The sequence below is a fragment of the Crocodylus siamensis genome, chromosome 3 (assembly GCF_052110815.1).
Source record: "Crocodylus siamensis isolate JL-2025a chromosome 3, ASM5211081v1, whole genome shotgun sequence".
NCBI classification, from domain to species: domain Eukaryota; kingdom Metazoa; phylum Chordata; order Crocodylia; family Crocodylidae; genus Crocodylus; species Crocodylus siamensis.
The window spans coordinates 158,259,992-158,279,896 of record NC_143397.1 but is presented as its reverse complement, the minus strand read 5'-3'; the positions used below and the strand labels follow the sequence as shown (position 1 = coordinate 158,279,896).

The window sequence follows — 19,905 nt, the reverse complement described above, 5'->3', positions numbered from 1 at the left end:
TGTTATAACTATGTCAGTTTAGGTAGTGCTGATGTGGTAGCCGTGACAGTACAGGAAAGATGAGAGAAGCAAGGATTTTTGTGGGTGATATCTTTATGGGACCAACTGCTTGGTTAGGATAGATTTAGACAGGCAGTGCATTCTTCTTAAAGGTCTAGAGAAAAGCAGGCACAGCTAAATCACCCTGGAAACTGTTTTATTCTTCCACTGTACTGTCTTTTCTCTCAGGTCTAAAGATGAATGCATTGTATACAAAAGCTTGTCTAAGTCTATCTTCACCATGCTGCTGGTCCAATAAAGATATCACCCACAGAAATACTTGCCTCTCTCCTATGTCAGTTTAAGAATTTTAAATACTGAATATGTTCATTTAGAAATTGAAGGAATCAGTACTTAGAAGAAAAGGGAATAATAAGAAGAGAACAAAGTCAGGTTATGGGTAGGACTCTGTTGCCTTTTGTGCACCTAAATGCCAGTTTTCCTGTTGGATAAATGGATCTTTTGGAACTTGCATGAATTTACAATTCTATTGCTTTCTATTACATGGGTAATCTGGATGCATATGTGTATGTATATATACTGACAATACTTAGTAGGCTAAGCACTAGCTGGGCAGCTGGTTAGGTACATTAGCACACCCAGTGATGAGTGTAAGTCACAGAATTGTAGTCTGAAAATATTCCATGATAGTAGGTGTTAGAGGAGGAAGAAGAGAATAATGATGACAGTTTTCCTATGTTCGGCTCCAGTACCTGAATGGTTCGGGTGCTTGAATTCAGAGGGGTTTTGAACCAGTATATCCCATTCCTGAGCAAGTGCCCTAATCACTCAACTACTAAGAATACCACATGGAAGGTTCTTCCTCTGCCTGTTTTTGTCCAAGGCTTGCACCCATATATGTATTTATATAACTGCATACCTGCCCAGCTAGCATATAGCCAACCATGCATGCTCAGGATATGAACAAATACTTGTGCCTAAGCTGTGCGGGTAATATAATCATAAATGATAAATAAGTGCCAAAAATACCACTTAGGCAGCTAGGTAAGTGCACAAAGGGTAATAGAATTCTGTACTGTGTGTCTTTTTTTCCATATAAATCTACAGTCTAGTTCCTTCTCCAAATTGTAACCCCTAAGTACTGTCTTCTATTTGCACATATACCAGGCAGAAAATCTTGTCATATTTTGATCTTAATTTCCCTGTGGGGTACAACTGTATAGCTTTTAAAAAGAAGTGAAGTTCACTCTCCCCTTTTTTATATCACCAGTTTTACTATTTCACTATTTTATTTTACCTCAGTGAAGTTCCATTCAAAAACCTCATGTAAAATGTACCTGCTATATTCTGCTGTCCCAAATGAGCATACATATTAATTACTGGTGGAAAGATTCAGAAACACAAGACATTTTCCTAAGCATAAGCTAACAGAAAACATTGGCTTCTGAGAAACTAAACACAGACAGAATAAATAATTTAAAGGCAAGACATTGTCTACAACCTTCTGGAAGGTTTCAAAGAAAAGGTAATTACTTCTGTAGCTAGGTATGAAATCACTTATATGGAAGTGACTAAGTTAGTGTGTGTATTAAGGGTTAGATCTACAAAGAAACATAGGAGTTGCAATTACTGATATGACCTTTTGCAAAAAAACAGCTCAGATTTCTTTTGTCCAGAGATATTCTTCAGTCAGATTTTCCAGTAGAGTGAATTATTACATAATGCTATTAAGGGAAATACTGCTTCTCAATGAAGGCAATGACTGCTGTTTTGTACAGAGCTGCTTCCTTTTGCTGTTCTGAGAAACCTAAGACTCTTCAAGAAACAGGTGAAGAATACCCAGACTAACTATTGCAGTTTGGTTTAAGCAGTTATGAATATACTGAAGCAAAGCTTTTGATGCCTATGGAACTTCACTGGTAAAAATATAGCCATTTAAGAAGGGGCAGGGCTGGATCTAGAGAGGGTACAATGGTGTGGTTATACACTCCCTTTCTGCCCATACAGCAGAAGCAGCAGAAGTTTCAAAGAAGGTAAGAACTACCCGCTCTGTGCTCAGAGGCACATATCCCCCTTCCCCTCCCACCCTCTGCCTTCCCATGCCCCCCTCCATCACCTACCACTGCTGTCCCTGGAGCACGGGGAGCACCAGAGCCACTCCTTCTGGGATGTGTAGGGGCTGGGCTCAGCCCAAGATGTTGGCACTGGATTTATGACCCAGACACCTTGTTCTGGATGGACTCAAACCCGCAGACTGACCACAACCTCTCCATTCGATAATAGGTGAATTTTGTTGATACACAGTGGTAGCAGGTAAGAATAATGCAAACTATTCTATAACTATGGGTCCCAGGGTTCACAGAGTCAAGGTATATCTGGCAAGTACGTGAGCTTCCCTCTGAGATTCTCTCATGAATGTCAGTTGTCAGCAACCTGGAGGTTGGAGGCTGAGGCCTACCTCCTCCCTCCTTCAGTGGGGTGGGTGAGACAGGCTGGTGGTGTGCCCTCTGTCCTTAGTGGCCTTCTTGGGAACCCTTTGCTGCTCTGAAATACCTCCTTTTGTATCATTTTCCCTGTGTGATGACTCTTTGTCTCTGGGCATCACTGATTGGTCTTCCTGTGGTTGTCAAACTGTCCATGTTCTGTCCTCTCAGCATATTTCTTTATTTCACAAACCCATCGCATGCATTCATCCAAACTTGGTTCTTTCCGGTTTCTCCTAATTTGGTCTATGTACAAAAACTGGAAAACTTAAGGGCCCTGCAATTGGGCACTGTGATCTGGCCAACATGGCAGAACCCCTTATCTCCGTTATGGAACAGTGTGGTACATGTCTTCAGTTTCCCATCCTGTATCTGCTTGTTGCTTGCCTGTGTAGGACACAGTGGTCCTTGAAGGAGACTTTGCCAGAAACAGGCTTTTAGAAATCAAGTAACCCTTGCCATTACCCTGGACCATTGTTCTAATGCAATACCTACTTTACCTGCAAACTAATTCCCAAAAAGCAAACCTCTAATACCATTTTCTAGCCAACACAGGACAGCAGCAGCAAGTGAGCATATTCCCCATCATTATACCTGGTCCCAGGCTGATGGGGAGCACCCAGGGGGAGCAGGCACAATGAAGGGGAATCCACCTGTCACTTCCACCACCACTACCATGGTCCCAGGCTGAGCCTAACCCTTGCACATCTTGGCTGGAGTAGCTCCCCCCACCCCCAGGACAGCAGAGACACCAACAGTTGCAGGCAGGGGAGGAAGAATGAGATGGGAGGGAACAGGGATGGAAGGGGATGTGCCTCTAACCAGGGAAGGAAAAGGAGCAGGGAGAATTCTTATCTTCTTCAGAACTTAGAAAGGTCCAAGCTGCTACTCCTGTGGTACAGTCTGCCCACCCCAGTGGGGGTTAGTTGTGGGGGAGAGAAAGCTGGAAACAGGGTTGCAGCCACCTCTGCAACATCATTTGCTGCTTCTGCACCACGTTTGTAAAATTCTGGATCTTTGCCCCTAGAAAGGGGTATTGAGGAGTTTTTACCCTGTTGGACTTCGATGTCTTCATTCACCTAAGTCCCACTTGGGAACTTGAATCTTTCTGTGCATCTTGGCTTAATCCTATGAACTTGCCCATTGTGAACTGTTCCACTGTTCTAAAAGCCTGAAAAGGCTAAGACTGAAATGAATGTTTGTGTGGTTAAACAGTGCTGTCCTTTCTCTCATGACAAGCTTGATTTTGGGTGCTGTTTAAATGTTGTGTTTCCTCATGAAGATTCACTTGCATTTAGGGAAAATGAGTCTCCCATCTGTAGATCTATATCTGCTACATTCTTTCTCAGTCAGTAATCATTTAGGGAAAAATAACTACTAGTCTGCACATAAGTGGTTATGTATGCATTGGGACTTTCGTTTTCTTTACAAACTGGTTTTAAATTGAGACACTGGACATATAAGTAATCTGATGTATAACAGCCTTCCATAAAATAATTAAGTATCAACGAGCAGGTTTTCCTAGTTTCTGTGAATTCTACAATATTAATGTGCAAATCACTTTTTCTGAAAATATATTTTCACTGACTCTGTTCTGATTAGACCCAGCACGTGCATTTTAAAATAAAATTACAAAAAAAGGAAAGGAGAAAGGACAGGACCACAGTTAATAAGAAGATGCTAATTAGTAACAGTAGCTTTATGGGCTAATTAATGTCACTAATTGGCATTGCTGTCACCAATTAAAGATACCTGTTTATATTTTAAGCATTAGCCTCCAATGAAAAATATTTAAAGTGTTCTGTCCCAGGGGATGATATTTTCATAAAATGTGAATTGCCATCTCCAAACATGTCTAACTTATTTCATATGATGGTAATTTGAAAACAGGAGATAGATCTTCTTCCTTATTTTATGTCAGAAGTTGTTTTCCTTATTAGGTTAGAGAACTTGGGGAGAAGCATCACTGGAATTGCTTCTTACTTTATTTGTGTTAGGATCATCTTTCTTCCTTTAAGGTTTCAATATACTTGTATAATGTTTATCTGATCTCTTGCTTAACTTGTCCGCTAGTTCCCTTGGCTCAAGCATAATGAGAAAAAAGAATCCCTAATAAACCTCATTATGTAAAAATTCTTGTGAGTTTTAGTTCCCTGAACATCTGCAGTCCAACTACAGCACTGATATATGTGTAAATTATAATGCACAATCTGTGACAGTTCAATATCATATACATTTTAATGGTAGCTCGTGTCCATTTTCAAAACACTAAAATGTGTGTCAGATGCTTTAGTGGATGATTTGCCACTCATGTTTGCTTTGTCTTTTAGCTCCAGACCAGTTTGACTGAACCAATGACATTATCCAAGTCAATTTCACTTCCTCGTAGTGCATACTGGCATCATATTACCAGGCAGAACAGCGTTGGAGAAATCTACAGTTTACAAGGCAAGTAGCTTTAAAAATAAATTGGCATGTCCATTAGCTTCCTTCACATTGACCAGAATTCATGCAAATTGCTTTCCATTTGCATTGGTTGTTTTTTCTCCATTTCAGTTTATCAGTTGTCAGGAACCCCAGTGGGACTCCTAAGATTTACAGTGGACATTTTTATCATTTTGTAAAACTAATGGTGAAAATTACTTCTAGAATTGCCATGTAGATGAGCAGCCACTTTGTGATAGGGACTTAAATAAAACACTGTACTATGTGTCTTATCAGTATGCAAGGAATAGCAGATGTCAGGGAGCCCTTCATAGTATGTTCTACTTAGAGTTTCTGTCTTTCACCTCCTTTTCTTGAGCAGTTGGTATATGTGTTATAGAGGCTAACTTCTGGGTGTCCAGTTAAATCTATGTAAAACTGTTGTATTAGTTTCAAAGCTAAAATAACAGCAGCTAGAATAACTGTGATTTTTGGTAATGTGCTTACATTTTTAGGTGAATAATTTACCCTGTGTTAGCTAACTAGCAGACTGATTTTGAGAGCTGATGAGATAGATGGGCAGTGCACTCTAGCGTATAAGATACTGTACCGTGGCTCAGGTGAACTAAACTTATTCTCAGGTCTAACAATGAGCTGCTGTGTGTGACACTTGAAAAATATATCCATTTCCTTATGTCTCTGATTCTCCTTCCATTTTTAGTTAGTGAGCTCTCTGAGCAAGTTTTTATTTTATTATGTGTTTGTATAATATCTAGCACAGTGAGGCCTTTATTTTAGTAGAGGTTTCCAGGTGTTCCAATTAACAGAAATTATTAATACAAGTGATGATGATGAGTAACAGCAGATGCTAGTGATTTGCATGTCATGATACAAAATTTTATGCACTTAAAAATATAACCTCTGACTAACAATTATAATGTTTTCATGAAAATTAGAAAAAAGAAAAACAAAATTTGCAGGTGATCTGTCCCTTTGCATAATTTAACCGGGTTGTCAGGCTTACCTATTCATAAAACGTTTGAAAAAAATCAATTTATTGCCATAACCAGGCATTACAAAGTACCAGGTAGTATTCTTGTCAGATAGCAAAAGTACTTTCCACAAGAAAATATTTTACATATTTTTATTTTAAAAGAATTACCATAATTACTCAACTAGAAGACAATGCAGATTATAAGGTGACCCCCCCAATAATTAGCTTCTATATGTGGAAAATTTATAAATTTGTTATAATTTTCCAGGTATAGAATCTAATTATTAGATGCTTACCTCAAATTTGCCCCCTTCCTACAGTTAGAACATTATAAACTAGGGTCTAATAAATTCCAAATCACTTGAGCAAAGCCCAAGAGTAAAATTCCAAAATTTTACTGAGCCAAACTCAGTCATTAAATCTGTTTGGCTGTACCATCTGACAAGTATTTTCCCTCCCAGGCCCATCAATGTAGGATTTCAGATGCTCCTCAAATCCATGGCAGGCATCCTACATGCAAGCACCAGGTCTGGAAGCCTTGGAGTTCAGAGGCCCCCCTAGTTTTGCTTGCTTCTAGTCAAAAGACCAAGGAGCAAGCTAGGTAGAAAACAAAAGGAATACCTCATTGCCACAAAATGCCTGGAATGCAAGGGCCACGTCTCACCCTATAACTTTAACTTTATTAGTAAATGTTAAAAAGGGTAGTTACAGAGTTGAAGGGGTAGGAGAAAATACAAATATCTGGACAAGGGTGGCTATGTAGTACAGGGTTGGGGGAAGGGAACGACTAAGTATAGTCGTATATAGTAAGGATGTAGTCTACTTAGCCTGGGGGTGGGTTTGGGCAGAGGATGAGGAGCTAAAAGGCACAACATATACAGAGAAGAGAAAATACAAAGTGCCTTATGCAAGGAAGCCACATTGTTAAAGAGTGGTGGGTTTTAAGAAACATGCACAAGTACATGTACTAGCATGTGGGGTACAATTGCGGAAGTGTTGGAGAGTCCAAATATAAGTGTCCTAGGTTATGATCCCTTGGTGGGGGAAGGATTGGGGGACAGTGACAGCAATCAGGTCATCTCTTCTGGGTCACTTCTAGCTGATGGTCTATTAGAGTCTATATACTGGCACTCACCCATGAGTGTATAAATTGAGTCCAACAGATGAACAGCTATTGCAAAGGTTTCAAACAAGAGCAAACATCCATATAGTTGAAGGATGTAAGTCTTGAATTCAGATCCTGATGGGAATTTCTTTAACAGAATACAGCATTTCTCTCTTCTGGTACCTCATCCAAAAAGGTTAACTAAGTCAGAAAGACGGTAACAAATCAAACACTCCCAATGTTTTATATTAGAAACTTAGTCCTGAATTTCAAAATATTACAAGACTTCCTAGCTAAAACATTATAGTTAAAAGTTAATATAGGTGCACTATACCTAAATTATATATAAGGGTTCCCACACACAACTAGCAAGGTCAAGTATTTTATATTCAAAGCATTCTTCACATTCAGGGAAATAAAAATCATTTCATTGTGACAGACAACAGAAGGGAGTTTACTTGCCTGGCTCTTTTGTTTTTCTGTCTGTTTACTTAACTGTCTTGAAAATCAAGTCATTTAATCAAAAGACATTTTGAAGTTAATGGTCAAAAACATTTTAATAATGGATCAGTTTGGATTACTTTACTCCTATCTTCAATATTTACATGTTTTAGTGTAGTGATGCCTATAAATAGAATGTAGCTGTGCTCAGATGTTCCAATTTTTGTTATGTTCCTTTTGTATTATATATATTTTTTAAGTTCTTTGACATATTACCATTTTTGGCAGTATGCCGATATGATATATGCCTTGCATTCATGATAATGATACAGCTGTTTGGAACACGGTTCATTCCCTGTCATATCTCGTTTCTCAAATAGCTGATCTATGTAATACAGTACAAGTATAACCAAGATGTAGAAAATATGGATAGACATGCATAAATGCATTATATATGCAACGGCATATATAATATTTATAACAATTAGGTTCCTAGGAGACAGTATGTTAAATGCATTTTTAAACAATGAGAAATTCTGCATTATGGACAATTGTAGGTTTACTTATTCTTATTGAGCATCAAATAAATACTTTAGTATTTAGAATAAGTGTTCGCTTGACTTACATATAGTATAATGAGTGCAACTGAAGAAAGAAGGTGAAATTTGTTGTTAGGGGATCAGCAGTACATGCAGAAGCCAAGATATCTGAAACCTGAGTGGTCTGTACTTCCTATGTACCTTTATCCTCTTCGTCTATATCTTCCTTGTATTCATTCCTCAAACTACATAACACTTCGTGTAACACTGACCTTGCAGAGTCAGTAAAGATGTCTTTTCTACAACACTATCAGGCTGCTGCTTTCTGATAATTAAACATTCTACATCCATGAAGAGGCAAGTATGAGCATAAGGTACACTCTTTCTGTGTCTTCCTAGACTCCTTATATTGCTTATTCAAGCTCAGCAGAGACATTGCACTCCATGGGGATAGTGCCCATTCCTTCACAGATGTGGGTGGAAATTTGTATAGCAGAGGGAGTATGTGAGCATAACCACTAACCACTAATTGTTAGCATACCAGCCAGCAGAGCTGAGCAGCTGCAGAGAGAGAATTTGCTAGTGGCATGATCAAGTAATAGATTACTACATTTTTTAGAAAATGGGTGAAAGGGAAGGAAATTTGACTCTAGGATCACAGTTCCTACTCTAGACTATTTCTTGCACAGTGCTGTTAGGTGTTGTCAGTACTTTGAGCTAAGAGCAGTATCTCAGCCTAATTTAAATGAACCTCACTGTGGGTGAGAAACACGTGAAAGAAAAACTATCTGCTTCTAGATACAATCATTCCTGGCCTCTTAAGGGTAAAATTACACATTACACTTACTAAGGGCACATAAAACATGAATATCTATACAGTGTCTTAAAGGTCTTTGACTCATGCTAAGTATCCGCTGACGGTCTCAAAGTTATGCCACCTCAGGAAAGGCTTAACTCTGGGCTGTGCTACCTAACTCATTTTTGGGTAACTTCAGTCAGCTCCACGGAAATAAAATGAGCAATTTGCAGTCCTCCATAATCCCAGGATGCACTGCTCCAAGCCCCTTCCATCAAGACCAGGGTTAGTGTCCAGCCTGATTCAGTGCTGAATCTCCAAATTGAATCATGAGATCCTTTAATCTCTCTGAATCAAATCAGAACCCTCCAAATTGATTTTTAGTGATTCAGAAAGATTTGACAATTCAGACATAGGCACAGCTTTAAATGTTTTTCCTACATACCTTAAGGTACCAAGTGGCTCATGAATGCTGTGATGGTGGGGCAGATGGAGCATCCCACAGGAGTGCTGGGGTGGTCCCCAGTGCACTCGGCAGCAGACTTGAGAGTGGACAAGAAGCACTTCCAGTCAACTTATGGGTCTGCTGGGGAGCGCACTGGGGGGGCCCCCCAGTCCCCTCCCAGCTCAGCAATTGGTGCCTCCTGGGTCTGGGGTGGGCACCTAGGGTCCCCCTGCAGCTGATCACTGAGCCAGGGGGGTGGGGGCCCTGCATGGTCAGTGGAAGACCCAGAAGTGGACCAGAAGTACCCAGTCCACTTCCAGGTTTGCCACCGAGCACATGGTGGGGGGGTGGGCCTGCGCTTCAGCGGGACACTCTATCCGCCTCAGCATCGCAGCGATTACAAGCCGCACCTGTACCTCAAGGTATGTAGAAAAAACATTTAAAGCTGTGTCTACGGCTGAATCATTGATTTTTTCCAAATCAGAATTGAATCTTCAGATTTGGATTTAACCAAATCAAATCAGGACAGTGATCCAAATCAGTGAATCGAATCACTGTCCCCGATTCAGGCTGAATCTGAATAGAATACAGCCCGTTTCACACACCCCTACTATTCAGATGCTTTGCAACTTCCTCATAAATGCTGGTGGTAGGATAACTTTTTGCTTCTGTTTGCATTCAGAGTTTTTATTTTTAAATTAGAACAAAACTGCAGAAACATGAACACGTGCTCAAATACTGCCAGTGTTTTTCTGTACTGAAAATGATGGTAAGTTGACATAATATTTATTATCTCCCAAAGATTTATAAACCTGGATACAGATAATTAAGATATTTCATAGAAGTTCAATAGCAAAATGTGCCTATCCTCAAACTGCTTCCTGTGCCATTATTCTGACATATTTTCATATCTTTTTCTCAAAGTTTTGTAAAGATGTTCAACAGGCACAAATCTTATTATTTTTAAAAGCTGAACATGAATGCCTACTGTTATTAGAAAATATCTTTTCTGATTGTTGTACCATATTGTAGAAGCCAACAATATGGTATAACAATATTTTACATCTGCTGTGAGCTGACAATTAGTAATCTAATTCTTACTAGGAAGCAATTTTTAAATTTTTTTTTAAATATTGCAATTGTTTTAAATAATTGATTTGGTTCTGTTTAAAGTCAAGCCAAAATAATGTTTTTGTTATCAAACCTGTATTGGCCTTCTTTTACATTTCTGTTTTACAATCATGGAAATCCCTGAAGAATTAAATACAGAAAAAGTAATTAAAGGCTAGCATTTCTCCAAAAAAATCAAAATCAAGCACACATACTAGCTTCAAATCACTCTGTTCTGTCTAAGTCTAAGACTGCTAACTCTTGTTCATGTTGGTTAACACTTTTAATACAAGTACTGTATTCCTATTCACTTCAGCAAGAGTATTCATATGGGTAAGTACATACCAACATAGGCATTATTAAAAAAGACCCTACATAATTTCCTATTCAGAAGAAAAGCTACTTCTTTTAATTCTGTAAAACTAAATAGAAGGTAACACCAAATAAGTTTTTGTTATTTATTATTAGAAATCCCTACAAGAGCATTTCTGTTTCTTAATTAGTTAAAAATAAAAAATGAAAAAAAAATCCAAGCCTGTTTGCTAGAACTAGCTTTTTTCCCCTCTTTCAAACTCAATGGGAACATGTTACTCAGTATGAGTAGTCGGGAAAAACCTCAGCTGTAGTACTTCAGCTGAAGAGTGCATGTTAAAATAAAGCCAACACACTGGGTGCACACATACAATAAATGCAAAGCATTAAAACTCTGGAGTTCATTGCTCCCATGTAAGCTGTTTGAAATTGTGCCTGGGAGCAATAAACTCTGGGGTAATAAACTCTACAGTTTATTGCTGTTTGAATGTGCACCCAGGAGTGAAGCACATTGAGCCAGGTCAGTGCAGCCCTACCTGGTAGGGGATCTGGGGAGTCAGCCTGCCAATCTGGGGCTGCTCCCCCTGGCTCAGTGTGCTGCAAAGGGTCTGGCTAAGGCACCAAGGAGCTTCATTTCAGGGCTAGCTGGCAGGCAGCCCTTGCAGTGAAGCATTCTTATGCCCTAGCCAGCTGAGGCAGCATCTACACATACACTACTGTGGAGTTTTTTACTCCATAGCAGAATTGTACTTGCATTTACCATGCTGCAGAGTAAATTGGTTTACTCCAGCCTAAAAGTGGGGCACATGTAGACACCAGGATATTTACTCCACAGTAAACATCTCATGTAGACGTGCCCACTGAAAATAAAATTCTGACCACATTCAAGTCTATTGGAGAGTTCTGGCTAAATGGAAAAAGCAAAGAATTAGCCCACTTTCTCAGTTCAAAGAATAGGAAACCACCTCTTTTTCTTCTCCTTCCTTGGTGTCAGTAAGCAGTGTTATCCTATGCCTCCTTCTTCCCTGGGCTACATTGGTGAGAGCTCCCCCTCCTCTTTCAATATACTTTACCCACTGAAAAGCGGTCATCAGTTCTAACACATTTATTACTAGTGCCACTTAAACCCAGAGGCCAGGTACAGACATTACACCTAAACTGGTATAAGTGATCAGAAACCAGTCTACACTTATAAACAGAAGTTTAGTGCACACAGACTGGTTTAACAATGATGGAACCTGGTCTAAGATAGACCAGGATTGATGTGGTATCAGACTTAAGTGATTTAGGTTAGACAGGTCCATCAAATGTCTGTACCAGATCCCCTACTGACTCAAGTTAGGTATCCCAGGCTGTTTTGAACCCCCCACCCCACCCCCTCACCCCACCTCACTCTGATTAACCCCAACTAGCAGGGCTGTGCACTGGAACTGGGCTTATGCTCAGCTGCTCACTTACTCCAAGGCTGTCACAGAGTCAAGACAACCCCACCAGGGGAACGGGGCCGGGGGCGGGAGAAAGGGAGCCATGTGTAGCTCAGTATTTTTCAATCATTATAAAATGTCCCTAGGCAGGGGAGGGAGGCACTCCACAGAAGGAAGGATAGGGCCTCTCAGAGCCCCAACAAACATTCTTCCAGGAGGAGGGCAGGGAAGGAGGAATCTGCACATTGTTGCTGCGGTCTCCAGCCAACTGGGCTGCCTGCAAAGTAGGTCCTCACAGCTTCTGGCTGGAGCCATCTGACTCAGCTGTAGTAGGTACAGAGAAGCTCCCAGGCCTCTCCTGCCCTGTACCACAAAGCCTGTCTCTGCTGCACGCAGATTTCTCCTTCATGCTGGCTCCCTGCCAGAAAGGGAGATGGAGGAGGGCAGGGAACGAGGAATTTTCCCGCTGTGAAGCCAGGTTCCCTGTAGAGCTGCTCCCTGCAGCACGGGACAGGAGCAGCTCCGGGGCTCCCTCTGCAACCTGTACAGCAGGGAAAGCAACAACCTTTCATGACAATATAATGTGATTTAATATAAAATGTCAGAGGGGCCCTATCCTTCCTTCTACAGAGTGCTTCCCACACTGCTGCCACTGGCCCAGCTACCAGGTGTGCCATGGGGTCTTCTGGAAGCCTAGGGCTTGGTGTGGGGGGCAATCCATGACAAGAGGGGTTGGAGGCTCACCCATGCCTGGCAGCCAATCAGGAATGGCCCAGCCAGTCAGCTCTGGGAGGTATGCAAGAGTGCCCCCAACCTGCTGGCCTTGGCCTGTACATACAGCCTGCATGCCCCCCCACCAAAGGGCAAATGTGTTTTGTTCACTCCTGACCTAACCTAGGGCATTTAGCATAGAGTGTGATCTCTTCTGCCTGAGGCTTTTTGCACATCTGTTCTTAGCCAGAGAGGCTAAAATTTTAATATTAAAAAAGAGACAAATGTCACATATACATGATTTCCCCCAGACACGCACAATCCCACACTTTGCAAAGCCTGGGCAATGCTAGTTGGAAAAACAATTACAAATATTCAGACAATCTCCAAGTACCTAAACATTTTAGAGCTGTTTGAATCACCTGCTCAATTCTCCTTTAAGCTAATTCTCTGGGCATTTCTTTTGTGCTTCTGTAGCTTTCTACAAATTAAAGTATGTAAAAAGAATTGTGGGACATTCATCATTTTGGCATTTCCATTGTTTGTTCATATTCACAGCAACAAAGTGCAGAATTCATTCTCCCATATAATTTTGATGCCTGAATAATGTAAATGATATAAAATGTTAGAAATATCTGTTAAATAAATAGGATCATTCGTTGTATTTCACAAACCGTCTGCCAGCAACTAACAGAAAATGACATCTTGCCATTTTCTTTTCTGAATTGGGACTTACCTGGCTTGAAGTTTGAATAAAGGAAGCCAAAAGTGGGACACCATCTATGTACAGAAGTCTAAAGAAGATTCATAGTGTTCAAAATAATATTAAATTATACTATATGTGTTCCTTGAGCTTACACAGTAGCTTTGATCCTTTTTTTTTTTTTTTAGAGCTTTGAAACCCTATGCAAATAAATCTATCACCTAATGCCTTGTTAGCTTTGTTTACTTTTCACTAGTTTTTCTAAAGTTATTTCACAAAGGTTTCTTTACAGAAAGCTTTAAAATATTATTCTAGGTCACTAATGCCCACATGAAGTGGTTCTATCCAGAGCTTTTTTCCGCATCTGCCTTTGAGGTTTCAGATCAGATTTTGGAAGAATAATTTCAGTTCCTTTCTGATCTATTTCATATGGATTTCCATTTCCCTTGTAGTTAAACAACTTTTTGCCCTTTTTCCTTTAAACTTTGGTATTGAAACAACAATCACATATTTTGTAAAGTCCCTTTATTTCATGAAATTGCCAATCACGTTCTGCTCCCTCATTCTGAAATAAAGAATAGTTATTTTCTACATTGAAGAGATTCTGTAGCCTCTGCTTTTCTGCTTTTGAAGATTTCACTTTCCTCCCTTGTTTTGTTTTTTGCCTTAAGTAGACACTTCTCCAGAGCTGCTTATTCATCCATTTAGGATCCTGGTGCAATTTACACTGACATACAAAACTACTGTAAACAACATTGTCATAAATTTATTGTGTGTCCTGGTCCTACGCAGGTCAGGACAAAAAAATGAAAATGTTGTTTTAATCTTTCTGTGAGATTTGGGATTATTAGCCGTCTCTTCATCAAGGTCATTGTATTCCCCACCCCCAAGAAAACAAGTAGGAAAACATAAAATATAATAAATATCTTAGGCCTTCATTTGCCATATATTTTTGTATTTATCTGACATGATTATGTCAATACAGTGCTCATTTCTAATTAGATTCCCTATCAACAACAAGTAGAAAACATTGTACACTTGTATATTTTTACAGTCCTTACAGTAAAAAGATTCTGGTGAAAATAAAAATAAAAACTACAGGTATTTTTGCAACATTAAATAGTCAAGGTTACCCTTTTGAAGTCTGAGGTTATGTGTAAGACTAGTATAGCAAATGTGTGCATTTTCTTTCTTACCTTCAGTCCATTATGTACCAGTAACTAACCAGGATGTGTTTAAAAAACATGAATAGCCTTAGGTGATAGATGGCTATCCATTATATTGTGTCATGCCCGTTTCCTTCTTTCACCATCTGGGTGCCAATTACCTGAAGATAGTAAGGTGGAGTCGTATGCCTAGTTTCATCCCAGGCTATCTAAAAGTGCTTGTTGGACACAAAGGGGAAAAATTCACCAAGCCCTTTCAGGAATACAGTACCTGAATCCATGTGTGCAACTGGAATCACTCAGGGGAATGATTCTGATTAAACAATCTCTTCTTGCAAGCTTTAGCTGTTACCTTTTTCAGGTTGTGCTTCGAGCACATTGTAGCTTCATTCATAGGGAAACAAAACATTTCAATAGCGGTTTCAGATTTGGGCCTGCAACAAAACCCAAGAACTTCGAGAAAATTCAGATTATAGTCCACCTTTGATAGTTCATTTCTACCTCATATCAGTTTTAATATGAAGGTATTTGCTATGAAGATACATTGGGTGGTAAGTATCTTAACTAGGAATAAGACTGTCAGTTTATTTAGAAAAGCTTTGTGAAAGATGTGAAGTTTCTCACATTTAAGTCTAACAGAAGCTGGCAAAGGGGAAAAAGGAGTTCACTTTATTCAACAGTAACTGCTCTGACTAATTAAGAAAAATAATTAACAATCTCTGAAAGTTATCCTGACAATCTTGTTCATTCTCAAGGATGATAGTTGAGTAATCAGGTTACTAAACTTGTGAATTATGTAAAATAAGAGAGAGAGCTATGAGGATTTAAAAATGCATCAAGATGACCAACTTTTAAAAAATGTGTTCTGGATGGTGAGAACTTGAAAATTGTTTTTCAGATTGTGACAACTTTTCATACAAGAAATGGTACCTCAGTGAGACCATTTGCAAAGTGAGGTAATACTTGCACCATCCAACATGCAGTTAATGCAAAGCAATAAACTCTGGTACCAGAGTTTATTGCTCCTGAGCACCACATTTACACATTCGTCCAGGACTACAACATATTGAGCTGGGTCAGAGCAGCCCTGGCTGGCAAGGGGTCTTTGGGGTCAGCACTGCCAGCCCAGGGCTGCTCCAACGCAGCTCGGTGTGCTGTGGAGAGGCTGGCTGGGGCACAAGGATGCTTTAGTGCAGGGCTAAGTGTCAGGCAGTCCTTGCACTGAAGCACCCTCATGCCCCAGCCATGTGGGGCAGTGTCTACATGTGCATCGCTGTGCAGTAAATGATGCCACTGCAAGATAGTGCTCATATTTACAAATACTAACCCACAGTGGTGTTTATTAGTTTACTGTGACCTAATAGGGCCACACATGTAGACACCAAGATGTTTACTGCACAGCTAATCAGTCAACTGCACAGTAAATGTCTCATGTAGACGCACTCACTGTGAATAAGACTCTCAGAATATATCTCTTACCATGTTAATATGCTTAGTTCCTAAATGCATCTCTGAAAGGAATCATAACAAAATTGTTTCATAGTAAATAATTTATTTAAAAAAAATTAAGAGACTAATGGCTTTTCTTTCAGGATGGATCAAAATGATCTTTGACCTTGTTTAGTTTATGTCTATAGCAAGAAAATTGCAATTTTAATGACATTTTCTGATGCCAACTGCTCTTATGGCTTGTTTTTTGCTGCACTATTAGTTTGCTTTTAACCCAACTCCTATCCACACACACAGTCTCTATTTTGAGTTAATTGGTGTTTTAAATTCAAACTAACAGGCCCATGATAGGGTATGACTCAAAGCTTCAGTGCTGCTAATATTCAAGATATGAATGTGCTGGGGATATAGCTATGGGCTACAACTTTGAATTAGCACAGTGCATCAGTTGATAATCTAGTACTTTTCCTAAACCAGTCACCCTGTATAGTTTGTGTTGTTGGGTGGGGGGGGTGTTATGTGGATACTTTTATTCAAGCTGGGCTATGTGAAGTACAGTAACTGAAGCATAGTAAATCAAGAGCTAATGTTTCAGGAGATAGTGATGTATACAGATACCTTAGGAGTGGAAGTCTGAAAGCAAAGTGTTACCTTAGTTCCATCAGAACTGGGTTTTCTTCTTTGTACTGGAATGAATACTTCATTTAAGGAGAAAGGAACATGAAAGCAATATAAACAGAAAATTCCTTCAGCTTTGGTAAATAATCAGGCAACTGATGCTTTGAAATTAGAAGACTGGAACAACAGATGTTCCCCCAAAACATTGTAGCTTTTCACAGTATGGAAAGTAGGAGCTATAGCTCGGGTGCCTGATGCCCCTATTGTTTCTGTAGGTTAGACTCCCTGATTGGATTTCATCTCACCTTTGTTACATCATAGACAACATCATACAAATAAAATGCCTGGCTCACATGGGGCAAATGGTGACATCAGGCACTGCATATTCAAATTAAGTGGAACAATGCTGGGCTGTTTGGGCCTGCATCAAAATATTTTGTTTTGCTATTTCCTATGGAAAATTGAATACATTTAGCAAAATGGAAATTTTCCTGAAGAAAACTTGATTTCGCACAAATTGCATTTCTATCAATGAATCATTTCAGTTGAAAATTCCTGACCAGCTCTTGTTGTACATATTTCTTTGTGATCATCTGCCATGAAAACAGATTAACTGGGGTGATTTCAAATGGGATTCACAGATATTTATTGGCAGGAAAGGAATGGTGAGACTGTCATGTTCCAGATGAGCGTGATCTCTGGTGACCACAGACTTACTGTCTCTTCAGTCCATGCCTGGTTCCCAGACTTACGGTCTTAAATTCAGTACAGTACAGACCTTATTCAGGTCCAGTATACAGACTCTGGGTTTCTCATATGATCCCATCTCCTATTCCCAATTGCTTTGCATGACAGTCCCCCTCCTTGTCCACTCCTGTTTTTCTCTCTGGCTTCTCACCAGATTTCAGTCTCTCCCCTCCCTCATTTTCCACACATCCATACCAGCAGTCCCAGTCTTTTTGCACAGCAAGTCCCATTCTCCCCTCTCTAGAAATGTTATTTAATCACAGCCTCTCCCACAAGTTTCTTGCCTCAATCTGCCCTTTGCCACCTGGGAAGTCTGGTTTGTGAGGTGGGGTGGGCCGGGGCTGGGGCCAGGGCTGTGCATTCATCCCAGGGTTTGGGTACTTCCCACAGTGGTCTCCATGGGTCTCCACTGGCTTCCTGCACTAGTCTCTGAAGCTAGGCATAAGCCCCAGCCCCTCCTCAGGGTAGAAGGGTGACCTGGAGGTGACACTGGTGGTGCCAGGAGCCCAGGCATAGAGGCAGTGGCAACAGCAGCTCCTTCCTTCCAGCTGTCAGTGCCACCAGCCCTGGGCCCATGGGACCTGGCATGAGCAGGGCCTGAGCCCCAGGTGGAATGCAAAGCCCTGGCCCCAGCCTGCCCCATTTCAGGGGTTTGGGGTCCCTGCAGTGCATTCTTCAGACCCGCCCACTCTGGCCATGATGAGCAGCAGTGACAGTGGCAGGAAAAAGCAGAACCCAGAGCCCACATCAAGGCCACCCTGCGCTTCTCCCCACCACCACCTCCAGGATACTGTGGGGTGGCAGAGAGGAACCACAGGGCAGCCCCGGCCTATCCACCCCCATGCCAACTCCCTGCCACATACAGAGGTTTGGTGAGCTGTTGTGGCGGGGGAGTGCGGGTAGAGGCAGTGGTGCTGACCCAGCCTATAACAGCTCCCCAAATTTTCCTTTCTGGCCCATGAGCCCAAATAATTGCCCACCCCTGGTGTATGCACAAAAGCTTGGAGCCCTTTTAAAGGGGGAACATTTCAAAAGGGCAGCAGAAAACTTTAATACCCTTTCATCCAGGGTTAAAGTTAGAGATGTTTTGCTGCATTTGAATCATTCTCAGCTTGTTCACATATAACAAAAAGAATGTACCAGCCTTTTAAAAGGGCTCCAAGCCTTCCTGTGTCCACACCCTAAAAACATAGGGAAGATGGTCTCTGTGCTATCCCTTGCAGAAGAAGATTTGCCAACTCCAACAGTGGTGGGCTGAAGCATACTTAGTGCATGTGGACTCTTCAGAGAATTTATCTGCTTGACTCTTAAATCAAGTTTCAAGGAGATAGGTGCATGGGTTTTTGTGAACCTGCAGCTCAAACCATTCAGAGCAAAACTCATCACTTGCCAGCAGCCTGCTGTCATCCCACACAGATTCAGGGGCCCACACCCCACAGGAGGGCTGTGGGGCTGTGCCAGACTCCTCCTGTGGGCCATGGGCCCCTGGATCTCTGTGCAGGATGACAGCATGCTGCCACTGCTGGCTGGAGCCGGCGCCAGCACCTGAGGCTGCTTGGTGCACCCTGCACTAAGCACCAGAAAGAACCCAGCGGTAGCCTGCTGTCATCCTGCACATAGATCCAGGGACCCATGCCCCTGGGAACAGTCTGGCACTGCCCCACACCCTTCCCGGGGACACAGGCCCCAGAGCTGCATGACAGATGACAGCATGCTGCCACTGTCAGCTGGGGCCAGTAGCAGCACCAGTCTTCCTGGCACTCGGCATGGGGTGCACCAAGCAGACTCGGGTGCTGGCACTAGCCCCAACCCCCCACACAGATCTGGGGGCCCATGCCCTGCAAGAGGACTACAGAGCTGTGCTGGACTCCTTCCAGGGTGGGGGTGGGCCCCCCAAATTATGCCATAGAAGCAGAAGCCAGGGACTTTTTCTAAGTCCCCAAATCAAGTAAGAACCTGCCCCACTGGCTCTCAGCACGCCATCCATTCCCCTTTGTTCCAGTGGCACCTCCCTTCTCCTCCCCTTCCGTATGCTCCCACCTCCACCCACTTCTTCTACTTTCTCTAACTGCCACCAGGGTGGAGGAAGCCCCAGTGCAGCTCCTCACTTGATCTAGCTGGACTGCACAGGGAGCCAGTTTCAGCTGGAAACAGCAGAAGTGGTAGGTGGATCAGGAAGGGAGGAGGAATTTACCTACACTTTGGTACTTCCATTGTTCCTGGCTGAACTTTCTGTGCAATCTAGCTGGGGTGGGGGGAGAAGTGGCTCAGGAGCTCCCTCCACCCCTGGAGCAGCCAGAGGCAATATGTACAGCAACAGTGATAGGCAGGGCAGGGAGCAAATAGGAGGGGAGGGGAAGGGATGTGCTGCTGAGCACGGAGGAGTAGGTGGGGTGGTGGGATTCAAGGACTTAAAAAAATTCCTGGCTGTTACTTCT

General features: G+C 41.6%; 1 protein-coding gene across 1 annotated transcript in view; it reads left to right on the top strand.

Moving 5' to 3' along the window:
• DOK6 (docking protein 6) overlaps window positions 1–19,905 on the top strand; it is a 490,286-nt gene that overhangs the window by 385,113 nt on the left and 85,268 nt on the right. Inside the window, exon 7 of the mRNA XM_090039593.1 lies at window positions 4,814–4,931. Coding sequence (XP_089895719.1) covers window positions 4,814–4,931 — 118 coding nt within the window. The remainder of the gene's footprint in view (window positions 1–4,813; window positions 4,932–19,905) is intronic.